Source organism: Corylus avellana, chromosome 5 (assembly GCF_965113065.1).
Source record: "Corylus avellana chromosome 5, dhCorAvel1.hap1.2, whole genome shotgun sequence".
Taxonomy (NCBI): domain Eukaryota; kingdom Viridiplantae; phylum Streptophyta; class Magnoliopsida; order Fagales; family Betulaceae; genus Corylus; species Corylus avellana.
This window is the reverse complement of record NC_142494.1, coordinates 6986741-7013611: the sequence shown is the minus strand read 5'-3', so window position 1 is coordinate 7013611 and position 26871 is coordinate 6986741. Positions and strand designations below refer to the sequence as shown.

Sequence of the window (26871 nt, the reverse complement as noted above, 5' to 3'; positions counted from 1 at the left end):
CTTATAAATTAGATTAAGAATATTTTACAACAATATTTAAGAAAAAAAATTCATAGATGACAAAAGTAATCCTTCTCAATCCCAAAAGGGCACAACAATTACTCTAATAGATGTTGATTATTAGGTCACTTTTGTAAGGAAATCTAAGATTTTCATTAATGGGTAGCATCTAATGCTATTTTTGTAATATTCTTGTTAATATGCTATTTAATTAATTTCGGTCGCCATAAGTATTATTTAAGGCTGAAATTGGAGGTAGATGCTATACTAGATAGCTTGTGAAATTGGAGGCGGTTGCGTGGTGTCATCTTTGACCATACACGTGTCAGCCGACAATTGATTGCCCACTTGAAGGGATCAGCCTATCAGAGCACTAACTGCTAAAACTGTTTTCCTTCGTCTCGAAAATATCAACATCGACGTGCTGCGAAAAAAATCAATAAATGAATTACCATTATTACGAAATTGTCCCTCTGAAATTATGTCAGAATCTAGAAAGAAACTGGCTTTTTACTAAATTAACCACATTTCAGAATTCAGTTTTTCATCATCCAATGAAAGCTCTCAACAATCGCTCTCTTGACTCACAAAGGTGAAGCTAGGCAACATCTCAAAAGGTTATAAGGCCTCGACTTCACTACTTAATGACCAATCCTATTCTATTTAGAGGATGGCAAAATCTCTTGTTGCGACGTGTAAAAATGTTTCATTTTTATTACACGGTTTTGTGTGGTTTCAAGGCAGTTCAAATAATGTTAAGAGATTTATCTCTAACTTTAGTAATAACTCGATAGCGTTAAGATGTTCTTGTCCATAGACCTCTTTAAAAGGCATCTTTCACGAGCAACGTCGTGTCAGTCTTAGTGTCAATTGGAAGTCACCTTCTATCACTAGAGTCAGGACATCTGTTGACGGCATTGGAGAGGGTGCTCTTGAGTAAGCATTGGAGATTACATTTTTTTCCTAACGTCAGAATGTCTGTTGACGGTCTTCTCGAGTAGGCTATATAAGTCTTGAATCACAACTCACATCAAGATAGTTGGTAACGATAGTACAAAAACTTCACATCTATGCATAACATAATTCAGATGTGAAGTTTTTCATGGTTGTCCGCTAACCAATTGCCTAATATAATTTAGTTGATTGCCCGAGACAGTTTGCCCTAGAGTAAATGGTCATTCCTTATTTGTCTACCCAATGTAACTTGATTTGGGGTGCATGACCACTTAATCAATCTTATTTGGGGTACATGGTCAATTGTCTAGTTGAGTTTGGTTTTGATCTTGTGTACATGTGGAGTCAATTGGATTGGGTCAATTGCCCAATCCAATATGGAGTACATGAACAATTGCCTCATGTAATTTTGTCTCAATTGCTCAATCTAATATGGAGTACATAACTAATTTTCCGGTGTAATATGGATATATGGCCGCATGCTAGTCAATTGCCCAATCTAGATTGAAGATACATGGCCGTGCACTTGACCATAGTCGTGGGCCCATAATTTTGGCTTTTCCCTTATTTTTCGGCCGAAGTGCGAGTCCCTAAACAATTTTTCGTTTAGAAAAAAACCCTTACCCTAGGTCCCTGCCAATTGTCATGTGCCTTTTGGCACTTCTTATTTTTGAAATTGATAAAAAAAATTTAATAAGATCATCACTATTTTTAATTTGATAAAAAAAAGAGGTAACTTTACTTTAGACCTCTGAATTATTATCCTAATTGAGAAATCCCTCCAAACTTCAAAACCTCTAAATTTGAAACCTTGAACCTTCAATTGCAGTTAATTTGAACCCCTCCGCCAAATTTTAAACGTTAAAAGTAAGACAATGACGTTTATACCCCTAACTTTTTTATAGAATTCTAAATTTACCCTTAATTTCAAATTAAAAATATACATTATAAAAAAAAATCACAAGATGACCCACGGTTGGGCCACCTTGTGACTTTTTTTTTCAATTTTTCCTTTTTTAATAAAAAGAAAAATTGAAGGGTAATTTTGTCTTTTTAAGGGTATTAACGGCAAAATTGATGGAGGGGTTTAAATTGATTGCAATTGAAAGTTCAGGGGGCCAAATTGAGAGGTTTTGAAGTTTGAGAGTTTCTCAAATCGAATAATAATTCAGGAGTATAAAGTGAAGTTACCCCTAAAAAAAATACTTTATCCCCATAACTTCCAAAGTATCTAAAGATAAGATCAGGATTAGCTCTATTTTAAATAAAATGGAGATAAACTATTTTATGATCTAAATTAAATTTTATATAACTAATGATATATATGTTGTCACTTAGTGAACATGTTATCGAAGCCATTTAAAAATTTTAAATGACTGAACACTATGTACGGTTCATAGTTTTTTTTTTTTTTTTTTTTTTTTTTATAAGTTATACGGTTCATAGTTGAACAAGACAAAATTTGAAATGTAAGATGTGAAATTAATAAGTTTTTATTCGCCATAGTTGAACCCTCAATTTTCCCTTTAAATAAATATATAATCAATCTTAAACTACATATTCATGATTATACTTTATTAACGCAGGGATAAAGTGGTCACTTGAAATGTTCCACACCAATACCCTAAATTAATTAGGACCTCCACAACTAATATAAAGAATATATGCACTTACCAACCCGGACGATCCAGAAATTTCATAAAAGAAAAGCATATAAATAAAATAAAATAAAAATTAAAAAAAGAAAAAGAAAAAAGAGAAAAGTCTTCTCAATCGGATGGCATTTTGGTCAACTCAGTTTTTTTTCAAAGAAGAATATCAAGGGCTAAAATCGTAATTTCAGTTGTGAAATGAATTGGCCAGGAGAGTTGCCGCGTAAAGATTCCCTAGACACCGCATGATATTTAATTATTTATATATATGCCGTGTCAACCACCTCCACGGCTCCAACTTCCACAAACTTTCTTCCCACTTTCTCTTCCAATTTCCTGCGAGAAATTCTTTTCCAATCGGAGTTTCTTTACATTGCCGGAACTAGAATTCCCGTCTCCAACAATGAAGAAACCAGGATTCTTCGCTGCCTCTGTCGCCGCTGCCTCTGCAACCGCTATCTCTACTTCTTGTTCTTCCTCCTCGAACTCCATCTATAATACTCATCAGGTAGGCCTTAAATCTGAATTCAGAGTTGCTTTTCTTTGGCTATCTCATGGGTTATGAATTGGGTTTCTTTTGTTTTACATGGTTTCTGTTTTGGGTTTCTTTTATTTTACCTGATTTTCTGGAGTTCTCGAACTCCATCTATAGTACTCAGCAGGTAAGCCTTAATCTGATTTCTGGGTTGCTTTCCTTTGGCTATCTCATGGGTTCTGAATTGGGTTTCTTTATTTTACATGGTTTCTGAATTGGGTTTCTTTTATTTCACCTGATTTTCTGGAGTTCTCCCCTGTTTGGTTCCCTAGAAATTAAGGTCTGAGAAATTGAGGCTTGAGTTGTATTTTACGAGAAATTAAGGCCAGCTTTTTCTTGTTTCCTGTCCTCTTCTTTCTTAGTTTTAGATTTTTTTTTTTTTTTTTTTTGTTACTAATTTTTTAGTTTTTTGCTTCTCTAATAATAATTTAAAGACTAAATTTTTGTTTTATCTGTGTTTGATTTTTAGGAGGCTGAAATGAAACAGAATCAAGAAAATCAAAGGCCATCCTCGACTGAGAAATTTGCACCGAGGTTTGATGGCCTAAGATTCATTGAAACGCTGGTCACTGCTCACAGATAGGCTTGGTCTCCAATAGCCCCATGGTTATACCTCTATTGTATTTCTCTTTTATTGTTCAAGAAAGCAATTAATGGAGAAAATTCAACTTTTTTGGTAGATATGGAATTGAGAAAAGGAGTAAAGCTGTAATCTTTCAGGTGCTGTGGTAGATCTTTTAACTTTTTCTGCTTGTCAAATCTGTGCTTGCCCTTGATTAGAACTCTTTCTGCATAGAGGTAATTTGTTGTTTGGTCTTTTCTTTAGGGGAAAAGTAATTTTTGGTTTTTAACATTGAATTGGCAACTGCAGTATGCGACAAAGGAAGGAAATTGATTGGTTGTGGTAGTGACACTTTTGGCAGAAAGACAGAAAATAGAATTAAATTTAAACCGTTGAAAAAATAAGCCATATTCATAAATTTTTTGGCAAAAGTGAGGGCTCAAAGAAGCAGCTGACGGCATTTTTCCCTTCTGTGAAATATAATGTCGCCTGCAGAACTGATTACAATTTGATTGGTCTTAAACCGAGCTGGGCTTGAACCCAAATGGGGAAATGGTTTGATGAAGTCATTCTCAACCTTAATAAAACATTACAGGTGGCCTTACTTTTTCCTGGTGCAATTTAATGATTCCAACTTCAAGTTCTTACTTGAATCTGCACCATTTCACTGGCTTTAAGGTATGATTCCAAAGATGAAAGGAATTTAGAGGGGGGTTTTTTCTTAGCGTTTTTGTTGAAAAAGTGTGTTGACATGACATAAAGGTGAAATGAAAAAAATTGTTTGATAATGTTTGTGAACTTCTTTGGATAGAAAGGAGAACCGGCCCTAGAACTCTTTTGCGCAAGCCTAAAATCTGCTAGGCCTGAGCTCTTCTTCTTCATGACAAGCTCTCTGTGTTTTGCTAACTGAAGGGTAGATCGGATTATGCAGATTCCTCTTTTCTTTTTTCTGGGTTTTTTTTGGTTCAATGATAGTGGAATCTCCAGCTCCACAATTAATGCAACCCATATCAAAAGGATTCCTATAGATCCTCTATAAAGGAGAGGGATGCCACTTACTTTATGGCCAGAGATGCCTCGTGACAAGACAGTCGTTGAAAATCTAGTTAAATATCTACACTTCCTTCATGACAGCAAAGCAAAAGAGCTTCCTATTCTGGCCGAGCATCATGTCACCCTCATAAGTCATATGCACAAGTACCCCCCCCCCATTTTGAAAAGCATTGTCAACCGTCCTGCTGAATAGGGTGGCAGTGGCAGCACATTATCGCTTTGCTTGATTGAGCAACTTGCCCTTCACAGCAGCATTCCCCCCGAAAAATGATGTTAACAAAATTTCGCACATTCTATCATTACCTTTTCACGTGATTGTGATGTTGATTTTTCATTTCTCTGCTTCTTTCGGCACTTCCCTTTCGTGCTTTTGGCAAACGAGCTGTACTTTTCAATCAAACACCCGAAAGTGCTTTTCCTGCACTATGCAAAGTGCTTTGGTGCTAAAGGAAAATGCATAAGCTTCCATCACTTGAAGGAAGGCCCCATTGTGTTAATTTATGGTTTTCTGTCCCTTTCTTTTGATAGTAAGCTTAAAAGTTTACAAATGAGTGGACATGAAAACAGAGTAGTGGCATAGTTATTAGATAGTGCTAAACAAAGGGATAATATTTATCTTTCCAAATCATCTCATCATCTTTTCCTCATGGTCAGACAAGACATAAGTTTCCTAGGTTCATTAAATAGTTCAACCACCACCACATACTTAGAAAGTTAATTCCACATTAAGTTGTCTTTGTTAAAGGATTTTGGTTCGATACTGTAACAAAAATTGATTGATGTAAATTTTTTGAAGAAATGAAAAAATAAGAATATTTGGTATGCAAAAATGAAAATATTATGTTTTGTAGTGATTTTTTTATTTGAATAGTAATAAAAAATGATTGATGTAATGTAAAAAATAAGAGAATATTAAAAAATAAAAAAGTGAGATGAATAATATTAAACCAAAATCGTTTAGCAAACAGGGCCCTAGGTGGGTGGATTATTGTTCTCATTGAGTAAGTAGATTATAAAGGGTTTATGACTCAAAAAGATTATGAAGTAATGTTCTTACGTATTCCGATTTAATTTGCATATACAGAGCCATTGTTTACAAAGCCTTAAGCTTGATTTGATTCCCAAGTTTCTGACAAAACTTCAGCAATGCCCTGTATATTTATCCTCTCTAATCCACTTAACTTGTGCTCTAAACAACATTCAACTCAATATCTTTTCATATATCTTGGACATGAACAAATCAACAAATGCAAAAAGAGAGTGGTTCTCCACACTTCAGAACCAATGGAATAATAAGACCAAGAGAGCAGCAGTGATCATTAGCAAACTGGACTGAGTAACAGCTATATGACCTCTGCTACTCTTCTCCATGGCTTCCTCTACACTGGTGCAATTAAGACCAAGCTTTCCTTCCCTGCACATGTTGGCAAACAGGCCTGGCGGGTAACCTCCATAGATGTTGATGTAGCTGAACATGGTCTCGGCGCAATTATTTGTCACATCATTAATGGCATCTGCATAAGGGCATGCAAATTCCTTCAAAGCGTTGCAACAAGGCATCGGCATGTATCTGGGTCCTTTGCACTGGCTTGTGAACACCGTATAGTTCTTAGACTCAAAGTTTTCAGTGCATGCTGCACATAATCACATTATAAAATTAAAACTAACACCTTTCCATTTCTTTTTTCCTTTTCTTACAATCTTTTTGGTTGCAAAATGAAAGATAAACCACCCCAATTTAGATTGTTGCAGGTACTTTCATTTTTTTAAGTGTTGAAATACAGAAAAACTTTACTTACCAGTCATGATCTTTCATCACTTTTGTAATTATACCCTAAACTTTAAAAAGTGTTTAATTTAGTGTATTCTTTCCATTTTTAAAAAAATATATATTAAATTTTTGGGAAAAATTATATTTAGCCCGTAGGTTTTTATCGAATTTGAATTTAGTCATTGAGTTATAATTTCAAGAATATAGTCCTTACATTTTGCCTAGATTTTAAATAAGTCTCTCTATCACTTTTCCATTAAAATGAATAGTTTGTCATATGTCACGTATGTTTCAATTGACATGCCAACACACCTAATATGAATGCCATATTATTAAGAGTTAAGTCATCCATTAAAAACAAAACAAAACAAAATTCTTCGTCATCCTAATCTTCTAAATTTGTAGTGTTAGAGGAAAAACCATTAATTTGATGTTGAGATGGACTCTGGCGAGTTAAATGAGATAACACATAACATATAGAAAACTATTAGAGGAGCCGGTTTAAAATTGGACAAACTTTGAGAACCTTATTTTTTAAAATTGAAAACCTAAGCACCAAATCCAAATAAGATATCATGAAGTCTATGTAATTTCTTGTGGAGTTGTGTTATGTGGGTGTAGGGGTGTGTGTGTGTGTGTGTGGATGAAGGGTGAGGTTTGGTTGAAGGATGGAAGAGATAGACTCTTATGGCCAAAACTCAAAATTTTCATGGAAAAGTTTTGAGTCTTTGAAGAGAGATGATTAATGGGATATAAGGAGTTAATTAGAGGATGAGAAAGGGAGTGATTGTGTCGTGAGAACCATCGTGGTTGAGCATATCATGAGATGTTTTGAAGGGAATAGAGAGAGAATAAGGAAAGGGTTAACACCCAAGTTATTATAAATGGTAAAATAAGAGTAATGCTATATACCACAATTTTCTCCCAAACGCCTCCTCATCCCCCATATCTTATGTGGCGTGGCCCCATAACATTTGGTGCATAAAGATTGATTTTTTGGTTGGAGAACCATGCCACGTAAACTTTAGAGGCTGAGAATGATATATTTTGAAAGCATTACAAATGGTGGTTCGGCCACTCCTAAATCGACAATCGGAAGAGGCCAAACCATCCCCTTTTGTCAACTGGATGGTTCGACTACCCCTAAACCAGCTATTAGCGGTAGCCGAACGACCCGTGACGAAAGGAATGTTTCAATCACCCCTGCTCCATCCCTTTGGGGTGGGTTTGGCTGCCCAATGTCCACAATTCCCCCTTCTTCTTTTTTTATCACAATTCAAATAAAATGTATGGCAAAAATCTGAATCCATTGAAAACAATTATCGCACATATATTCAATGGCATTGCTATTATCATAATAAATGGATAAATGGAAAAACGAAAACTATATAGCAAAACAGGAATAGTTATAGAAAGTAGTACGTTTTTTGGTCTGAAGGAGGCCACGGCCAATAGATCCACGTGACCCCAATATTTCGTCTGCAATTTAAATAAGAAAAAAAAAAAGGCCAATTAATTACGTTATTCAAGAATTCATAAAGAATATGTAAACAAATTCTATGGAGAAATTACTTGAAAGGAAGGTAGAAGAGGAGGCCAATGGTGGTAGAAGAAAGAAGGAGAAGAGAAAGAAACAAAGAAAATGACTCAAAGAAGCCATCTTTTCCAATGGCTTCTTCGGACACCCGGCTGTGGAGGCTGACATCTTCTTCGCCTTCCCACAGTTCGTTGTCAAACTTTTTTCTTTCATTGGATCTTTCTTTTAGAGAGAGAGAGAGAGAGAGAGAGAGGAAAAAGTTGCAGGAAATGTGGAGTATGTTAACAAAATGTTATTAGATGAATGATTGTGCAGTACCATCTTTTCGAATCGTTAAGAGTCGAGCCTTCAGCCAAGTAATCATTTGCCATTTGCCATTTTTAGCTCTTCAATTTTATTTTATTTTTTTAAAAAAAAAGCCTCAGCATTTGTCTAAATAATTTAATGACCACCAAAAAAAGCTTTGATACAACATAAAGGCTTATGTCTTTATTTATTTATTTATTTACTAGAATTTGTTTTCTAGTCCAGACCTCTTTTGATGTCAATGGTGATGATGGTATACTTTGGAAATCATCACAAACCAAAACACCCCAATATGAGATCTTTTCCAACTTCTTGTCGCATTATTTTGTGTGTATTTGTTTTGTTTTGTCTTGTTTTTTGTTTTTTTTTTTTTGTTTTCCTTATTCCTTGAAACTATAGGAAGAAAAGAGCTCGAGGTGGGAAAAGATCTAGCTAAAAATAGAAGCAGGATGATGTTCACAGGCCCTGTAAATTTTATTAAAAACTACATTAAAAAAATCCACGTATTTTATTTAACCACCATGCTAGTTTAATAAATTGAGTCGGAAGAAATTCATATTCTGTTTAAAGAAAAACAGTGCTTTTTATAATTTACCTGTGGGACAAAGACTCTGTTTGTTAATGTATTTTAGGAGATTTTTTTTTTTTTTTTGAAAAGGTGTTATGATGCAACACAAAAGTAAAACTGTTTTTATGTTTTTAGAAATATTTTGTGTTTTAGTTGTTTGTTAATAATTTTGTTTAGAGAAGAGAAAAAAAGATAAAAATTAAAAATTAAACAAACAGAGCCCAATAAAGAACAAAAGCCTTCCCCTCAACATTTCATGGTTGGAGCACATCAAACCCCAAAAGGCCGCATTCCAATAGAATTTATACATGAACATCAGTTATCAATTTCTGGGCATTATCACCTTAGGCTGCTGAGTTGCTTATGCTTGGTGATAGGGCCCATCAATGCAGAACCAATCACCATTATCCCATCTTTTCAGCACCAACTGAGATGATATTGCTGCACCAGAAGCACCCTCCCCCTTCAGCACAGCTTTAATGATTCCTTCAACATCAAGGACATCATGGCCTACATTTCTTCCAAAAACATGACACTACAACAAAGTGATCAGTATGGCCACCACCATTCTCATTCTTGGCCGGCGGCTAACAGATGTCACTGGAGTGTCTTGCTTTGCGCGTGATGGATCTGCCCATCCGAAGACGTCGAGCTGTGAGTGCTTCTAACAATGACACTAAACCATCCTCTACTGCTTCAGCCTGTTTATCCAATCCATATGAGCTAAACTCTGGGAGAAGTTGCAGCTCAGAGAGGAGGCCAACTGCCGCCGCTGCTGTACAGGTACGATCCCAAGATGGCTGGGGCCTGCCGTTTAAAAAAAGGAGAAAGCGGTTGTTGCATTGATAAGAGTGTAATCTAATGTAACCAAGAGGCTTAACAGAGACAGAAAAATGAGACATGGCAAGGTATAGTTATGCTTCACTTCTCACCGAAGTTTATGCATAGCAGAAGCTCCAGTAGCCAGAGATATACAGGGAAGGTCTTCCTCTCCCCACATTGACTTTGCTTGTTCCTGTAGATAAAATCATGTCAATATACCAACCATGCTTATCAAAACAAATTAATCAATAAATAAACTTTTCTGACAGAAGAATTGGAATTTATTTATTTATTATCATTTAGGTCTGCTAACTAGATAAGAAAATGAGAGTCTGCCAGTTCTGTAAAATTTTATTAAAACAAATGCTTGGTTAACACTATCCATGTTAACTTGTTCAATTCCAGATATTTGAACCAATATCATGTTTGGTCTCAATTCCCAGTTATTCAAAGGGGCTGTTGGATCTCCTAGAAGTACTTGGCATTTACCATATGAATATCTGCCTGTTGGGGCTAAAGACATAGTATAAAGTGAATTCCACAGCATCATCCACATCTAGGACCAAAATGCCCCTGTTACAACAAGGGGATAATTGAGAAAACTAAACAAAAAACTAAGATTCCTGAATGCTAGTGTCTCTCTGTTCCTCAGAGGCAGAAATCCTAACCAACAACTAGAGGTCTAGGAATTAAGAGCTTTCATCATAATCCCCATTACTGAACTTTAGTTTGGCCCTCAGGATCATCAATAGAGAACACAGCTTAGGGATTTAATTTAATAAGTAGATGCACCATACATGGCCAAGGAAATAAGTGCATATTATTTGTGATGAGAATCATATACCCAACTATTGATAATGTATATGTTAAAGGATAGAGGAGTGGTTCACAGTGTCACACCTTCAGACGGCTGAACATTGCATTGGAATTGCTCCATGTACCATCAATTAAAATGAAATTCAGAGTTTTATCTCCATCTGTCTGTGCAGTAGAACCAATATGAAGAAATAATTACTTCGATATGAAGATATCTGAAGCTACATCATTAGCAAGATAAAAAGCACACAACCAACTCAATATTTTTGTAGATACAAACTGTTTGAATTAAACTTTACAACACGGCTTGAAAGAACATATCTAATGAAACAGTTAGTACCAACCAAACATCCTAATATTTTACTGTGTGCAATTATTTGGTGAGACATTATTCATCAAAAAAAAAAAAAAAAAATTATTTGGTGAGACATATGTCAACAAATTACTAGTTCTCAATCTTTTATTTGATGCTCTTATGAAAATACGACAATTCAAATTCATGATAATCCAAAAATATAATTCAAGCTTCACAACAGTTATATGTAAAATCAACAAAGAGAAATCCAGCATGTATGCTGTGTTAGAAATATTAAAAAAGGAAAAAAGAGTACCATCAGTTGTGTGCATTTCTGATCTGCTGAAGACTCTTGACCGAAGGCCTCCTGAACGGATTCAGTCACAGCACTTTTGTTGGGATAAAGGCACCAAACATTGTTTTTTCCTGAAAAGTACTATAAAAACAGTCAGCAATTATTCCAAAGGCTTAAAGACCAAGAGTCCACAGATCAAATGTTACAGTCTCAAATCAAAATGCTCAGAATGCAGCCGAACAACTTCATACATTAACTTAGCTGTGATAAATTCCAATTATTAAGATTCAACATGCAGTTTTTATTTCAACCACCATCAATGTAAGGATAACAATCAATTAGGCTAAGAAAATCTCTATAATATGACTGCATGTGCACTCCAAAATTCCAAATACCACTATCACTTTCCACATGAACAAAAGAATAATAAATTTCCCAAGAAAGAGTTGAATGTGTTTGAATTATTTTTATAAAAGTAAACTTTACCACACCAAAATTAGACCGTACTTTGAAATGAGATTTTAAGCATAATAGATGACTTCCATACAGAAAAGCTACAGCTTTTTACAGGTACCGTACCACCATCAACTAATCTAAATTTTGATCATCTCAAGAAAGCAAAAAGATTGCAAAGACCTGCACGTTTGAATGTGTTCCACATCATTTCTTCATGCTCAGCAATGCCAAAGAGGCACAAAGTTACAGCTTCAATGCCAAATACTTGCCATAACAACTTTCCGGTGTTGTTTTGTCGAAGGAAATCCTGCAAATTTTCTACTGTCAGTCTAATGAACTAAAAAGATATTATGCAGATCAGGAGAACTGAAATACAAAATGCCCAGACATAGCAAAACCTTTGGATGCATATACAACCAGAATCGCATTCCAGGCCATAGACTGCAGGGAATGAGTCCGGAGCACATACAGTCTTCCAAAGGAAGCCAGCACTGCATAATTATGAAAGAGTTATAAATAATAATAAAAACATGAAACAATGTAAAGGCACTTTCTCCTCTTCTCGTATGTGCCAAACACCACTTGGTCCACAAAAATTCCAACCAGGTGCAACTAAATAAAGGAAAACAATACTGACATGAAATGTTGCAATGATTTATATACAAAGAAATACCTTCTGACAAAGATATCCCCTACTTCCAAGCAAGCGACATGCTATTTGTCGAGCTGCAAAAAATTGAAACTTTTTTTCAGAATCACCTAAAGCTTGATATGTTGCTCGGTGCTTTTTATCCTCTTGAACTTTAAAATATCCCTGAAAATTTAAAATAGAAGATGAAAAATATGTTTTCCACACACTGGAGCCAAATCCAGTTTGAACTAAAAGTAAACAAGAACTACTAAGCCACCAGTGACCATGGGTAACACACCAAAACAATTATTCTTTTTAAAGAGAAACTATCTTTCTCAAGCATACTCTAAGCAAGACTATGACAAATTTGAACTCGGATTTTGCAGGTTCCACATTCAGGTGTTTGGGAGGAGAGGATCATTAAGTGAATGGTATCTTCTACACTCTTTATCAATGATATCTGGAGTTGGTGTTAATGATTAAACTTATTATTAACTAAAAGTCCAAGATAATAAATGTAATTATTTTGCCATACGCAACTAAACCAGCACCACTCTCCTTGTGCTCCATTTATTGCTGAAAATTAAGATAGAAAAAGCAGATAAGCTCATTTTTTAATCTAACATTTCATTTGCTTTGGTTTCCAAAAAAGAAAAACACACCTCAGCTCTAAATAATTCAAGACACATGCTTGAACATAAGCATCATGCGAAAGGTACTCTCATGAAATCATGTCATGTGGAGACTTGACATGCTTGAAACATTGCTAGATGATTAAAAAAAAAAAATAACAGTGAGACAGCTCGAAACATATAATAGAATTCTATTAATTGATCGCTGATTCTTCATCCATTCCAGGAGCATAATCAGCCAAGAATGTCGCCCATAAAGAGGAACCATAATTGACATATATTTCTAAGACATTATATTGTTTGCAAATTTAAATAATTAGAAATCAGTAATAGCTTTCAAAGGTTCCCACAAAACTAAGCAACCCCTCTAGCGTTATGGACATCAAGGTGAGAATGCCTATCAAACTCCCATCAAATCACCATCCTTCCTCCAGATTTCTGATAACCACCCCGAATTTCTTTCTCAATTACTATTTAGTTTTATTTATGTGCTGAATTACCTGGTAAACAAAAATAAATCAAAATTCTTAACCCTTGGTTCTTCAATTATTTGGAGCCAAGAACGAAAAGAACCTCTACTCAACTGAGCCTAATCCAACAATCTGACTTTCTTGAATTGATTTTTGTTGAATTGTAAGTAAATAAATATATAAATCTAAAAGATTCGTTCTTCTCTTTTCCTCGGTTTTTCTACAAACAAAACGGAGAGTGCGCGTTCTCCAATACCCAGCTGAAAATTAGTGAGTAATTTTCAGTTGCCTCAATAAGCAATCTTGAATATCTAAAAAAAAATCCTTACTTTTCGCAAAAACCAAACAGAGAATCAAGCACAAAACTTTACTACAGAAATAAAAACAGAATACCTGGAGTTTGCCACCAATGCCACCAAAGCTCATCTGAGCGTCAATATCATTCTCCATAGACTGCAACTCCTCAACGATTTCCGTGACCATGGCTGGCACAGGAGACTTGGTGCCCCACCCCTGCCACTCCTGCAATGAGATGAACCCATTTCCAGGTTCGTTCATGTGAGCCTCTCTAGGAGGAGAGCGAGAGGCGGAGCTCGAGAAGGGGCTGTGGAGCAGGGTTCTGGGTTTAGCGTCCATGTGGGTCTTCGTGGAGAATCCAAGATATGAAGAAAGCGAGCATTTGAATGTGAAGGCCCTTGTCGTGGCGAACAAGAGCATGGTGGAGCTGTTGCGGCGTGTCTGTCACTTCAGCATTTGGCTGTTTTGGAGTGTGGTTAATATGTTGTGTTCCTACGAACCGTCGTCGTTTGATGTTCTTTCAAAATCAATTCTAGCGGCGACAGTTATGGTTTCTAAGGCGACAATTAATTCTGAAGAAGACGCAAGTTTTATTCGTCGCGTACGCCGCTGCAATAACTGTAAATAATTTTATATTCATATTTCCTGTTTGCGGCGATTTTTTTATTAAACGTATTTAGAGAAAATATATATAATTAAACATGTTAAAACTCTTAAAATATATCACTTTCCACTTAATTGTCTTGTTCATGTGAATTAACAAGGTAAGGCACTATAAATTAAGGAAAAAATTTCAAAGGTAAAACTTAGATTGAAAAATCTAAATCATTTAATTTAAAAATTATGATATTAGTATTCTAAAAATTCTAATATGAAGTTACTTAAAAAAATCTAGAAGGCCCTAATTCAAATAATCATAATATTCTCGAAAACTTGCAAAGTTTTACTTTAAATTGTTTATTATATTTGGATAAAGTAATTTTTAAGAAAAATAAAATAAAATGTCTAAATTTGTTATTGGGGAAACACACTTACTAGGGTTATAAGTGAGCAAAAATACTCATGCATGTTCAGACTTGGCTCGAATTAGCTCAGCTTAGGATCGGTTCGTTTATTAAACGAACAGATCTTGAACAAAAAATTCAAGAATTTAGGCTAGGCTTGTATACGCACAGTTTGACTCGTACAAGCTCGTATAAGTTTGTATAACTTCATTTTTATTATTTTTAGAATATTATATTTAACTTTGTAATGAGAACATGTTAAGTATGAAAAATAAAGAATAAAAAATAACGATTTTTTATAATGTAATATATATCAATTGAATTATTATAATTGTGAGTTTGGATATAAATATAAGTGTTTTTGTGTGTGTATAAGTGAGTTTATGTGTATGCATATAAATCTTAACTATAATTAAATAACTAATAATTTGTATTAATTAAAAAAAAAATTGAACAATTACAATATTTACTTTATATATGAAATAATTAAATTAATTGGATAACTCGTGAACAAGCTCGAGCTCGGCTGAAAAATAAATAAACAGAACTTGAACAGACAGATTATCTAGTTCGGTGGAAAGCTCAAGCTCGGCTCGAGTTTGAAAAAAATTAAACGAATTGAGCTTGAACATTCAAATTATTCAATATTCGGCTCAGCTCGGTTCGATTATAGCCCTAACTTACCCCCCTCAAACTTATGTCTCATTTGCAATCACTTTCAAACTTTATAAGTGACGATCAACCTCATTCAACTATCCAACATTTTCAATTTGACCCATTACCATTTTTTTGTTAATTTGCACAGAAAATGTATCCCATGAGCTACAAGTGGCCGTTAGAAAAGAGTCCGCTCATTCCTTACTCTTTTTGAGCGAGTTCGCCCACGAGTTTATGGTTCTAACAACATTTTTCAGCTAGAAGCTTACATATGCAAAGAAATAGTAAAAACAATAGCTTTGTGGTGGTTAAGCCAAACCAGATCTTATCAATTTCAATTTGGGGCTGATTTTAGCCACCCCATGATTATTTGAGAGTGATCGAACCATTTTCAAATAGTCAAGTAGTGGTTTAACTGCTCTCTATTTACCTTAAAAGGTGGTTCAGTCACCCGTATTTGGCTAAAAAGAAGCCAAATTGGGTTAAGAGGCCGAGTAACTCCTCTTAGGATTTTTTTTTTTTTTTTTTAATTTTTAATTACTATTCTTTTAAAAAATTTATTGAGTGTATTTTTATCATTTTACATATATTACAAAATTAGGACATTACAAATTAAATTTTTTTATTAAAAAAAGAAAAAAAGGAAAACAGAACCAGAGATTATTACCGTTATACCACACACTCAGAGCTTAGCTACTCTTCAATTCAAGAATCAATCCTCCACTCTCCCTCGGACTTTCTTCCATACACACCGCATCTCCAATTCCTCTCTCATCTAACTTTCCGGTCTCTCTTTTCTCATTTTTGTATATATAAACCCAATCTCTCAACACCCAATTCTCAGATTTTTCCATGGCGACCGTACCGCAATCCATCGCTATCTCTTCCCTTTCCAATCGCACGCAGTCCCTCCCGCCGGCGCTGACGTCATCTCCGTCTCTTTCCCTCTCCGTCTGCCGGAAACCTGGTTCTTTCGCGGAATTCTCTGGCCTCAGGATCCAATTGCCTTCCAACCGATCCGTGTCTTCGTTCACCTTCAGAAAACCTAGGGCTCTTCGCCCAAGTGGTCATATTGTTTGCGAAGCGCAGGACACTGCTCTTGATGGTAAGTTTGTTGCTCGAAGTTTCTTTTATTTGTTAAATTCTTATTCGAATTCATGGACTTGTTTTGGTTGAATTTGAATTGAGATTGTTTGGGTGATGAATGTGTATTGGAAAAAGAATTGGTGGAATTATATTCGTTTGTTTTTTGGTGAAATTATATTCGTTTTTCTATGCAATATATTTTTCAACTGTCATAACGTATTCATTTGCGTGTTAACATGGATAATCATACTTCTTCACCCGTATGAATATGGGCTAGATTGAAGCTCTGTAGTTATTTTTTCGTATGGGTTGAATTCAAAGGGACAGTCTTTTACCATCTGTCAAGAGTTCGAATGTCAACATCTTGCAACTGGGGTAACGATCTATATAGATGAAATTGTTTTCTTCGAGATTGGGGCCAAGGCTTGACCATATTCAAATGATTTGGAAAAGAAAAAAAATATGTATGTTGCTTGTGCTCTGTCCCACCGTATGAATTACTGTGAGCTATGGATGAACAGATGTAAGGGAGTTGAGCAGTTATTAGTTCTATTGGAAGCTTCCTTTTTGAATGGACTTAATTTTCTACCCATGGAAGCTTCTTGTTGAAATGCATATTTACCATAATTTCCACCACATGACATTGACAACCTCTTCTAAATTTTAAGACTGTTTCTATCCCACACTTAATATCATAAATCACTTGCTAAAACACTCTGTTTATGCCCTTCCAAAAAAAAATTATACTTTTGGCTTGCATTATCCTTAAAGTCTGGCATCTTTAGTACCCTGTAGACCGGTCTGAATCTATTTAATCACCTTTTGTGTTGGGTACGACTACAGACATTTAAATCTATTATCTCAGTTTGAAGCACTTGATAGTCAGATCGCTTACACACATACACATTCTTACTGCAGAAATTGTTTGTGTCGATGTTAGGGGGACATGGAAATCACAACTAAGAACTCGTGCGCGCGCACACACACATATACATACATACACACAAATTTGCTAGACTGCTGAAATGAGATCTGATTACCATAATACTAGCTGAAAGAGGCAAGTTAGCTTGGTTGGAAAACAAGAGTCTCTATATCAAATGAAATGAAACCCTAAAAGATCAAAAGAACAAATGCTATGGAGGACAATGAAATCTAAACTGCAAAAGTAAAAAAGAAAGAACAAAAAAAGAAGGGGGAAAAATCATATTTAGTCCTCAGGTTTTCATATGATTTGGATTTAGTTCTTAAGTTTTCAATTTCAAGAATAAGGCCCTTAAGTTTTGCCCAAGTTTAAAATAGGGCCCTCTATCACTTTACTTTAAATTTTAACCGTTTGTCATCTACCACATGTGTCTTATTTGACACGTCAACGTCCATCTTAACGCCTCAATGCAATGCCACACCAACGGAGCCGAATGTCTTTGTTATTATGAGTTTGCTCTTTAGACTTTGTGTTTGTCTAAGTTTTACGTGTCAAATCGATGAATTTTTTTGGGTCTTTTATGTTTATTTTTTTTATGAATAACTTAACACTTGTTAACGTGGCATTCCATTAGAGCATTGATGATGTGTCAAATGAGACATCTGGCAGATGATAAACCATTAAGTTGGACAGTAAAGTGACAAAGGGACCGATTTTAAACTTGGGAAAAACCTAAGGACTATATACATGAAATTAATAAATCAATGACTAAATTCAAATAAGATGAAAACCTAAGGGCTAAATATAATTTTTTCCAAAAAAAAAAGATAAAATACCTTTTACTTTTTTAATTTTTTTATTTGTTTTTGTTATCATCATCATTATTGCTATTGTTATTGTTGCTGTGCGCGGTTGTGCATTTGCATTGGGTACAAATATGAGCATATCTAAATCTATTATCCTAGTTCCTAGCACTTGATAGTTGGATGACTTGCACCCATTGTAATGACCTAAGAAAAAGTTCTAGCCATATTTACGCTATCACCCCAAAATGATTAGTTAATTTGGAACTTTCATAGAATCCATTATATAGCTTAGTTTCACCTAATAACTAGGCAATGTGTGACTTAACACTCATAACTATCTTTTTAAACCATTCATTCTATGTAGGCTACTCCTTATCTTCCTAATATGGGACCAGAGTGTTACAAACTCCATCTCTTAAATTCTTAACATCCTCTTCAGGGCCACATCATGCACTGCTCCAATTCCACATGGCCTGGCATTACTAAGTGGCTCTGATATCATTTATAACGACTCAGGAAAAAACTCTAGTCATATCTTCGCCATCACCTCAAAATGACTAGTCATTTGGAGCTTTCCTAAAATCCATTATAAAGTTCATTTTCACTTAATAACTAAGCAATGTGGAATTTAGTACTCATAACTATCTTTATAAACCACCCACTCTTTACACACACATTCTTACCTAAGAAATTATTTATGTTGATGTGAGGGTGACATGGAAATCACAACAAAGAATACACACATACACACATACACAGTCACACACCCCAACGCATACACACAACTACTTGACTATACCATAACACTAGCTTAAGGAGGTAAATTAGGTTGAGATGAAAACAAGAGTCTCTATCTCAAATGAAGGGAAATCCTAAAAGATCAAATAACAGATACTAGGGAGGACAAAAATGAAATCTGAACAGCCGAAGTAAAAAAAGAAAAGATAACATACTATTTCCTTTTTAATTAATGTTATTACTATTATTTAGGAATTTAGTTCGTCTGGTAAAGAATGATTTTAAGACTGATTGATATGAACTAATTTAAAAAGTGAGAAAAAAAAAAATTACAAAACAGCTGTGGTTGCAATACTAGCATTACCCACAACACAGAGGATTCCGAGGATTCCTGCTATGATACTTTGAGGTTGCGCTGGTTCCAAAAATTTACTGATTACAAGCTAAATTACATGAGCGGTATCACATGTGACACATGTAATTTAGTTTGTAGTCAGTAATTCATGACATATTTAACTCCTTATTTCATGATTGACCTTTTACTCTCAATTCCTTGTTGGAGCGTCTTGCACTTAGTCTTAGAGATATCTAACATGGACAATAGTTCATTTTTTGCCATTGGGCCCTGGTTCAAGTGGTGAGAGGTGAAGGTAGGGTTGGTTGATTGAAAATTAGCAAATTAGTATGTGCATTTTGAAAGTTCCTAGGTCCAAATCTTACCAACAAAGAAAGCATTTAGTTTGTGCTCTTGAGTCACTAGCATTGTCTGATCCATGCTACGAAGTCGAAAGGACTCAAATTGAGTTTTACTTAGTAAATCATTGTTTCGGGTTTTTTTGAGATAAATTTGTTTGGAATTTCAAATGATCCTGTAAATTAACACCTACAATTATGCGCCCTTTTTCTGTTTGTGTGGGAATAATTTCCAAAACATACCATGGTTCCATATATTTAATGCTAATTCATTTGTTTAAAATTTAACTCATTGGCTGTGGAAAAATATTTAATGTTATCTCCTTGTAGTTAGGTATTTTTCTTGTATATTTCATGTGTACTGGGTTGCACTTTCCGCTTTTCAATGATATTTCGGCTACATATCAAAAAGAAATATTGGATATCTTTGTAGTTCTTCCATGAAATGCACCCAATTGCTTCTTCATGTGAGAATTGAATTTGACAACTCTTCCTTCACTTTCAAAATTTCAGTTCCTACTGTAACCGATGCTACATGGCAATCACTTGTCCTCAAGGCTGATGGGCCTGTTCTGGTTGAGTTTTGGGCTCCATGGTGTGGGCCCTGCCGTATGATCCATCCAGTAATTGACGAACTATCGAAGCAGTATGCTGGGAAGCTCAAGTGCTTCAAGTTGAATACTGATGATAGTCCTTCAATGGCAACCCAATACGGAATTCGAAGCATCCCAACAATCATGATCTTCGTCAATGGTGAGAAGAAAGATGCAGTAATTGGCGCTGTGCCCAAAACCACACTAACTGCCAGCATTGAGAAATTCTTGTAGATCTTTCTCGATTCCACTTTATTCTTTTGAAAGTTTTTTCATATTGAGTTTGAAAAATCTCTTGCCTTTTTGTATAATTTTGGAAGCTTCGTGTATTAGGTTTTCTTTTAATGATAAAATAATCATGTTTTGTGACTGAAACATTTCAACTTCTTCAATAATACATGCTGGTTTTGTGGAAATTTGCATCCGCACAAGTTTTTAACAAATATTCTTTTCACGTTGAATAGTAATCTTTTTTAGGTGAAAAAATTTCAACTTCTCCAATAATAAATACTAGTTTTCGAAGGAAATATTCTGCAAATTTTGTCAATGAGCTTGAATTTGACGAGTCTTCTCAATCTTCCAAGCTAGCATCATTTGAATTTGACGAGTTCTTCACTTGGATTTGACGAAATTGTATAACGAACTTTGAAAATAAGAGGAGAAAATATTTTTTTCAACTGCTAGCATTGTAGATGTAATTAAAATTCAGGACAGCAACAGGTTGCTTGGATTCAAACTTGATCGTAATACAGCCGAATTCTTGTGCCTATTTCTTTAGAAACCATTTTGTTTTCACAATGTTATGGGTTCAACTTATTGTTTCTCTAGAATATATGATTTGTCTTGACGAGGACTTTATTTCCTAACTTTGAAGAATTAGTCGGTTGGACATCGCATTACAAGTCATTGAAACCTTTAATAAGAAGAAATAGATACAGGTGATCTCGTTGGATGGGTCAATGGGAGAACACTCCAATGCTTAAGTTAGTAATATGTCCAGGAAGAAGTTTAGAAAAACTTATAGAATTGTTCTTTGGTGATTGAGTGGATGGAATAGTTTCATACCTCTCGATAGCCTATTTTCTTTATGTCATGGGCTCTCTTTTTCCTTACATGGGTCCTGTCAGGTGTCTCCTTATTATTAGGCAGTGTTCTGATGAAGTGTTGTGTTTGTTCACTAATTTTGACGACTCACGTTTCATGCGATGTCTTGTTTTTCACCGTAATATGGTTCTAGCGAGGATTTAACGCCAAATTAAATGTCACATGCTATTGTTATAGGGAGGTAATTAAGGGCTTGGCGCATGTATTGTGAAAATCTGAGAAGTAACTAAGGTGTTGGGAAGCTTTTTCTTGTTCTTGTTCTTGTACATGCCCTTTTCAATTTGAGTATATATAGGTTTGTGATTCTTGTATAACCTGATAAATAAAAAAAAACAGTAAGAAAAAAAAAAAAAAAAAAAACCCAAAATTGCCAGAATCTTACCTAAATGATTATTGATTGGATATATTTAAATAAGTAGAAATATTTAAGTCCACATCAGTGCCAGATCATCCGTAGCTTAAATAATTTTGTCAAGGGAAGGAAATTTAGGCATACTATCATGATATGTTAGTTTATGGGATGTTAACCTTTGACATTGGAAATAAAAATATATGAATGTTTGAGTGAGAAACATCCTGATCTAATATAATATAACACCAAGTCCATTATTGCAAGTTGGCTTTCGTGCTTTTGTGTTCTATAAAATTGAATTTTCCAACCATTTCCTATTTGTGTGACAAGATTGAATCTAGGAAATTTAGGCATACTATGATGATATGTTAGTTTATGGGATGTTAACCTTTGACATTGGAAATAAAAATATATGAATGTTTGAGTGAGAAACATCCTGATCTAATATAATATAACACCAAGTTCATTTTTGCAAGTTGGCTTTCGTGCTTTTGTGTTCTATAAAATTGAATTTTTCAACCATTTCCTATTTGTGTGACAAGGTACTTTTCTTCCTCAACCGTCCCAGATCGAATAGGAATAACACTCATGAAGCCAACCCCATGACGTTGGTAGGGACTAGCGGCAGCCGGTGACCGCCGCCACCACAACCACTGCTGGACGGCGGTGGAAATGCTACCCCCGCCATGGCATGAGGAGAGTGGTACATGCCCTTTCATGAATATGCTAATGCCCATGTGAGGGAGGGTACACATGGACAACACTTATCTTAAAGTTAGGAATTTGATCAGAATTGTATTACCTTTGATGAAGAATATATTATTTTGAATTTAAGGATTTGATAAGATTGAATTACACTAAATTAAATGATTTGATTAGGATTATTTTTTATATGTAAGCTCTATAAATAGGTCAAGCATTTTATATTGTAAACTCATCAATTGAATAAGAGCAAAATGTAGCCCTAAAAGCTTTAATATGTGAACAAAGGTCATAAATCGAACCACGTAAAATCATTGTGTTTGTTTTATTTTATTCAGCTATTCTTTTATATTTTCATTAGCATTATCTTTTCTTCCACCCTGAAACTGCTTGCATGCATTCCTAAAAAGCATTTAGGCCCATTTCCCATCCAGCAGGATACACATCAACTATCCACATAAGCGAAAAATGAGATTCAATTTTACTGACACGTCAATTTGTAAATGAATTGTAGTAAAAGTCGTATGTTTTTACCATAACCCCTTTAAAAACTCACGTGATAGTGTCTTAATAGTGAAAAAATTAATAGGTAAATTCAATTTTGTAGTTGCTATATGCTTGATATGGTAAGTATCATATAAACTAACATATAAATTTGTAGTAAAAGCCATAATATTGGCTCCCAAGGGGTAGCTCAATCGGTTGGGGACCACGCCTTATGAAGCAGAAGTTATTAGTTCGAAACTTCGAATCATCTTCCCCCATTTCCCACCCTTTATGCGAATATGTCAAAAAAAAAAAAAAAAAAAATCTAATATACTTTACTTGCTAAACTAACTATAGCATATTCTTAATAGCAGCATCTTTAGTTGTCTGAAAATTCAGAGGGGCCATGCCAAAACTTAAACTTAGCAAGGGGTTTCATGAGAAATATCAACAATATATATAGGTCTAGCATGCTCTAGGTTTATCCCCAAATAATTAATTAGCTCAAAATCAATTAATGGATCCAAAGAAATAGAAGGGTAGAAGCCAATTATGCTAAGCCAACTTGGGTCAAGTTGGTCCATTTGGTAGAGCTTTGACAATTAATTGTTTATTATTTCTATAACAAGATTTTAATGTTATATAAAATTCAATTGCGCAAATGGCACTCAATAAAAAAATTATCCTCAAGACTTGGTCACTACATTTCTTCTAATTGTGACCTTAAAAATTGCCGTACGTACATCTAAGTCTACTTTTTTTTTTTTTTTTTTTTTTTTTTGAACAATAAGTCTACTTTTAAGAAGAAGAGAAAAAGAAGCCAATGCCAAAAAAAAATTAATAATAAATAAGGTCAAGTATGTCCATTTGGTATAGCTTCAAACTATATATATACTTACGTAGAAATGCTATTTAATAGATTGTTATACTATTAGGATGATGTGCCAATTGAAATCAACCTTCGAATCAACAAGGACTTTGTAAAAGAAAAATTAATGGCTGATTTCCACTGTCACTTCATCTCAATTGTATAACAGTAGTATAATAGTTTATTAAATAACATTTATCCTTACGTTAATATTGTGAATCTTTATAGTGTTTGTGTTTGTTTTATATTACAAGATTAGTAGTAATTGTTAATTGTTAGATAAAATCCAATTAAGCAAATTGCATCCAATGGCCAAAATTTTCCCATGCCCTTGCTTAATGGGGAATGATAAAAATGAATCCTTTTGTGTGTGACTTTCAAGTAGGCAGCCGTGTCATGAACATGTAGGAAAGGGCGACTAGAGTGACTATTTTATTCAGGCATAACTATGGTAACACCTGCTCTTTGAGAACCACACATGGCCTAGATAGTGAGAAATGCAGATGCTCCATCAAGTCCGATTGAATTATAGTATGACCTAATCTCATTAGAACATCAGAGGACTTATAGCCTGACCTAACCTCATTAGGATATCAGTAGGACTTATGATGGTTTACACTAATCATTTTTCATTACGGGATTCAAACTCATACTCTAGTGTATTGGGGTGAAAAGGCGAGTGGTTAATAACTACCTGCTAACTGCTAACCACACTAACTATTAACCGCTAACCACCTAAGCGTTAGCGGAGGCGATTAGTGGATTTTACTAACTGCTTTTTCACCCCTACTAGTATGTATCTAGCCATTTTAAAAATGTCCTTCGAACCACTGAATCACGACCCTCAATGGAGTACGTGATGACTTGGTTGGTCACTAGATTAATATTTGTTCTAATCTCGTGCCTAAAAATGCTTACAACCAATTTCAAGAAAAGTTACTTTGTCTTGGAGAAAATTGACCATGCCTCTTGGTTTTGTTCTTTTCAAATGGTGGTTAATTAGTTAATTATTTAACTAACTTAGCAGGCTTCCATGTCTTTTCCATGTTACTAATTAAGGGATCCGGCTTCTATGAGAACTACCGCATAGCTGCGGTTGCCCAAAACGGCAACGTTTTTCTTTTAAAAGTAATAAACAAATCATTAAAAATTAAAAATTATAATAACAATAATAATTAAAAAATTAAAACTAAAAAACTAAAATATAAAAAGAAAACATAAAAACCAAAAGGAGTGGCTGGAGCCACCTCACATAGTCGATCAAGGGGTGGACGAACCACCATCATGGCCATTGGGGGTAGTCTAACCACCCCCAAAAGGGCAAAAGAAAATAAAAAAAAATTGGGTTTCGTTTTTGAGGGTGGCCGGACCACCCCCAAGGGCCATGGGGGTGGTTCGGCCACCCCCATACCGGCCGTGGGGGGTGGCCGAAACCACCCCCGGGCCAAATGGGGGGTGGTTGATATTTTTAGCTTTTTAATTATTATTGTTTTATAATTTATAATTTTTACTGAGTTTTTAAATTTTTTTTTTAATAAACCTACTTTTTACTGCCCAAAACGGTACCGTTTTGGGCTTCAGTACCATTTTAGACAGTTGCCATCAATATTAACGTGTTTGATTATCTAATTAATTAAGACCACGCACAAATCATTAACTTCATGCCCACCTCCACCGACTTGCTCTAAAATAATTCTAAGGTTTTGGACCCTCCTGGCTACTTCTCAACTCATTATGGTCAAATTCGTACCAAATAAATAAACATTTCTTCAACTTACAATGCCTGTCGTAACCTATGATCATATATTCTTTGATTAATATAGAATGGATGGGGAATTTTTCTTTTCTTTTTTTTTTTCTTTTTTTTTTTTTTAAAAAAAATGGGAATCTTCAATTCAATGATAATAACCCAGCCCACATAACCCTAGCTTGGAGGATTCCATACTTGTTATAATATTAATTAAATAATTAAATTGATTAGTTTTATTCAATTAAATTTTTGAAATAAGTGATGATTTAACAATATTTAATAGCGCATATATGCACTTCATTTACTTCTATTAGAGTTCTTTTAAACAACGGTTGCCGACACACGGGTACGGTCCAAATATCATTTGCAATTTCTTAATAATTATATTAACACATGCAGAATAATTGGGATTGGAGGGCATTTCCTTTTCACTTGTACTCACTTAATTACTCAATCCAATCTTTGTTTATCTCTTAAGATAAGCTCTCCGATCCCAACATCATGTCACATATGCAAGTGATCAAGTACTTTTCTTCTTATCTAGCTTAATTTGGAATCAAGACAAATTAATTAAATATGATTCTAATTATTATTATTATTATATGTTGGAAAGGTTGGAAAGCCATTACTGTGATTGGATGCCGAAGCACCCATATTCAACAAAACAGTAGTAGAGATGCTTTTTGGTGCCGGATGACTTATAACTAGTAAAGTATTACTATCATGCATCGTGCATCAAATGACTGAGGAAAAGAATACTTTGTTTCCAAGAATAATGAAATTCCAAGGTTTCTGGAAGAACTGCATTCTTTTCCTGCAAAAATAATAATAATAATAATATATAATATATATAATATAGTTTTTTTTTTTTTTTGTTTAAAAATTTATGTGTGATTCTAATTAACCATAAACATAAGAAGTATTTATTATTATTATTATACTAGGGATCATAATCTTTTTGCCTTTTGTAAATGGTTTTTGCATGACATTCTACCATGATAAACTGCCACAGCCCAAATATAGTGACGCGTTGATAATGCATTTGACACTTAGCATGAAGTATCAAAACTCAGAGCAATCAGATCGATCATGACCGTTTATTTTTGGACGGCCAAGTCATACGATATGGTGGTTTGATCTAGATCATATGATACTTCCAAGGTTAGATCCAATGGCTGAATTTACTGGACCGTTAGTAATAATAACTGTAAGATCAAATTAAATTTGATCTTACGGTTGAGATCAAGTGATTGTTTTTTTTTTTTTTTTTTTGGAACCAATGATTGTTACTAATTAACAATTACGATCCAACTATTATAATTAATAATGTTAATAATATTTTAATCTAGCAGCCAACATTAAGTGCAACTGTAAGATCAAATTAAATTTGATCTAACGGTTGAGATCAAGTGATTGTTACTAATTAACAATTACGATCCAACCATTATAATTAAA

General features: G+C 34.5%; 4 protein-coding genes across 6 annotated transcripts; 2 read left to right on the top strand and 2 right to left on the bottom strand.

Annotated features, from left to right (window-relative positions):
- The first annotated feature begins 2889 nt into the window (after window positions 1-2889).
- LOC132182825 (uncharacterized) lies at window positions 2890-3860 on the top strand. The gene is made up of 2 exons (XM_059596175.2): window positions 2890-3114; window positions 3611-3860. Exons 1-2 carry the CDS (start codon window positions 3010-3012, stop codon window positions 3722-3724), a joined length of 219 nt encoding a protein of 72 aa, XP_059452158.1. The 5' UTR covers window positions 2890-3009; the 3' UTR covers window positions 3725-3860.
- Window positions 3861-6030: 2170 nt separating this feature from the next.
- On the bottom strand, window positions 6031-8294 carry LOC132183261 (GPI-anchored protein LLG1-like). The gene is made up of 3 exons (XM_059596662.2): window positions 8100-8294; window positions 7950-8006; window positions 6031-6390 (listed from the first exon to the last, which is right to left on the bottom strand). The coding sequence occupies exons 1-3, from the start codon at window positions 8275-8277 to the stop codon at window positions 6032-6034; spliced, it is 594 nt and encodes a 197-aa protein (XP_059452645.2). The 5' UTR covers window positions 8278-8294; the 3' UTR covers window position 6031.
- An 871-nt stretch (window positions 8295-9165) lies between these two features.
- Window positions 9166-14084, bottom strand: LOC132180304 (DTW domain-containing protein). 3 transcript variants are annotated; one of them, XM_059593081.2, is made up of 8 exons: window positions 13749-14084; window positions 12296-12436; window positions 12021-12113; window positions 11803-11929; window positions 11188-11297; window positions 10661-10741; window positions 9871-9953; window positions 9166-9745 (listed from the first exon to the last, which is right to left on the bottom strand). In XM_059593081.2, exons 1-8 carry the CDS (start codon window positions 14070-14072, stop codon window positions 9526-9528), a joined length of 1179 nt encoding a protein of 392 aa, XP_059449064.2. In that variant the 5' UTR covers window positions 14073-14084; the 3' UTR covers window positions 9166-9525. The 3 variants fall into 3 exon arrangements, with proteins under 3 accessions (XP_059449064.2, XP_059449062.2, XP_059449063.2); XM_059593079.2 differs by lacking the exon at window positions 10661-10741; XM_059593080.2 differs by lacking the exon at window positions 12021-12113.
- Window positions 14085-15989: 1905 nt separating this feature from the next.
- LOC132182267 (uncharacterized) lies at window positions 15990-20519 on the top strand. The gene is made up of 2 exons (XM_059595452.2): window positions 15990-16418; window positions 20075-20519. The coding sequence occupies exons 1-2, from the start codon at window positions 16166-16168 to the stop codon at window positions 20386-20388; spliced, it is 567 nt and encodes a 188-aa protein (XP_059451435.2). The 5' UTR covers window positions 15990-16165; the 3' UTR covers window positions 20389-20519.
- The last annotated feature ends 6352 nt before the right edge of the window (window positions 20520-26871 follow it).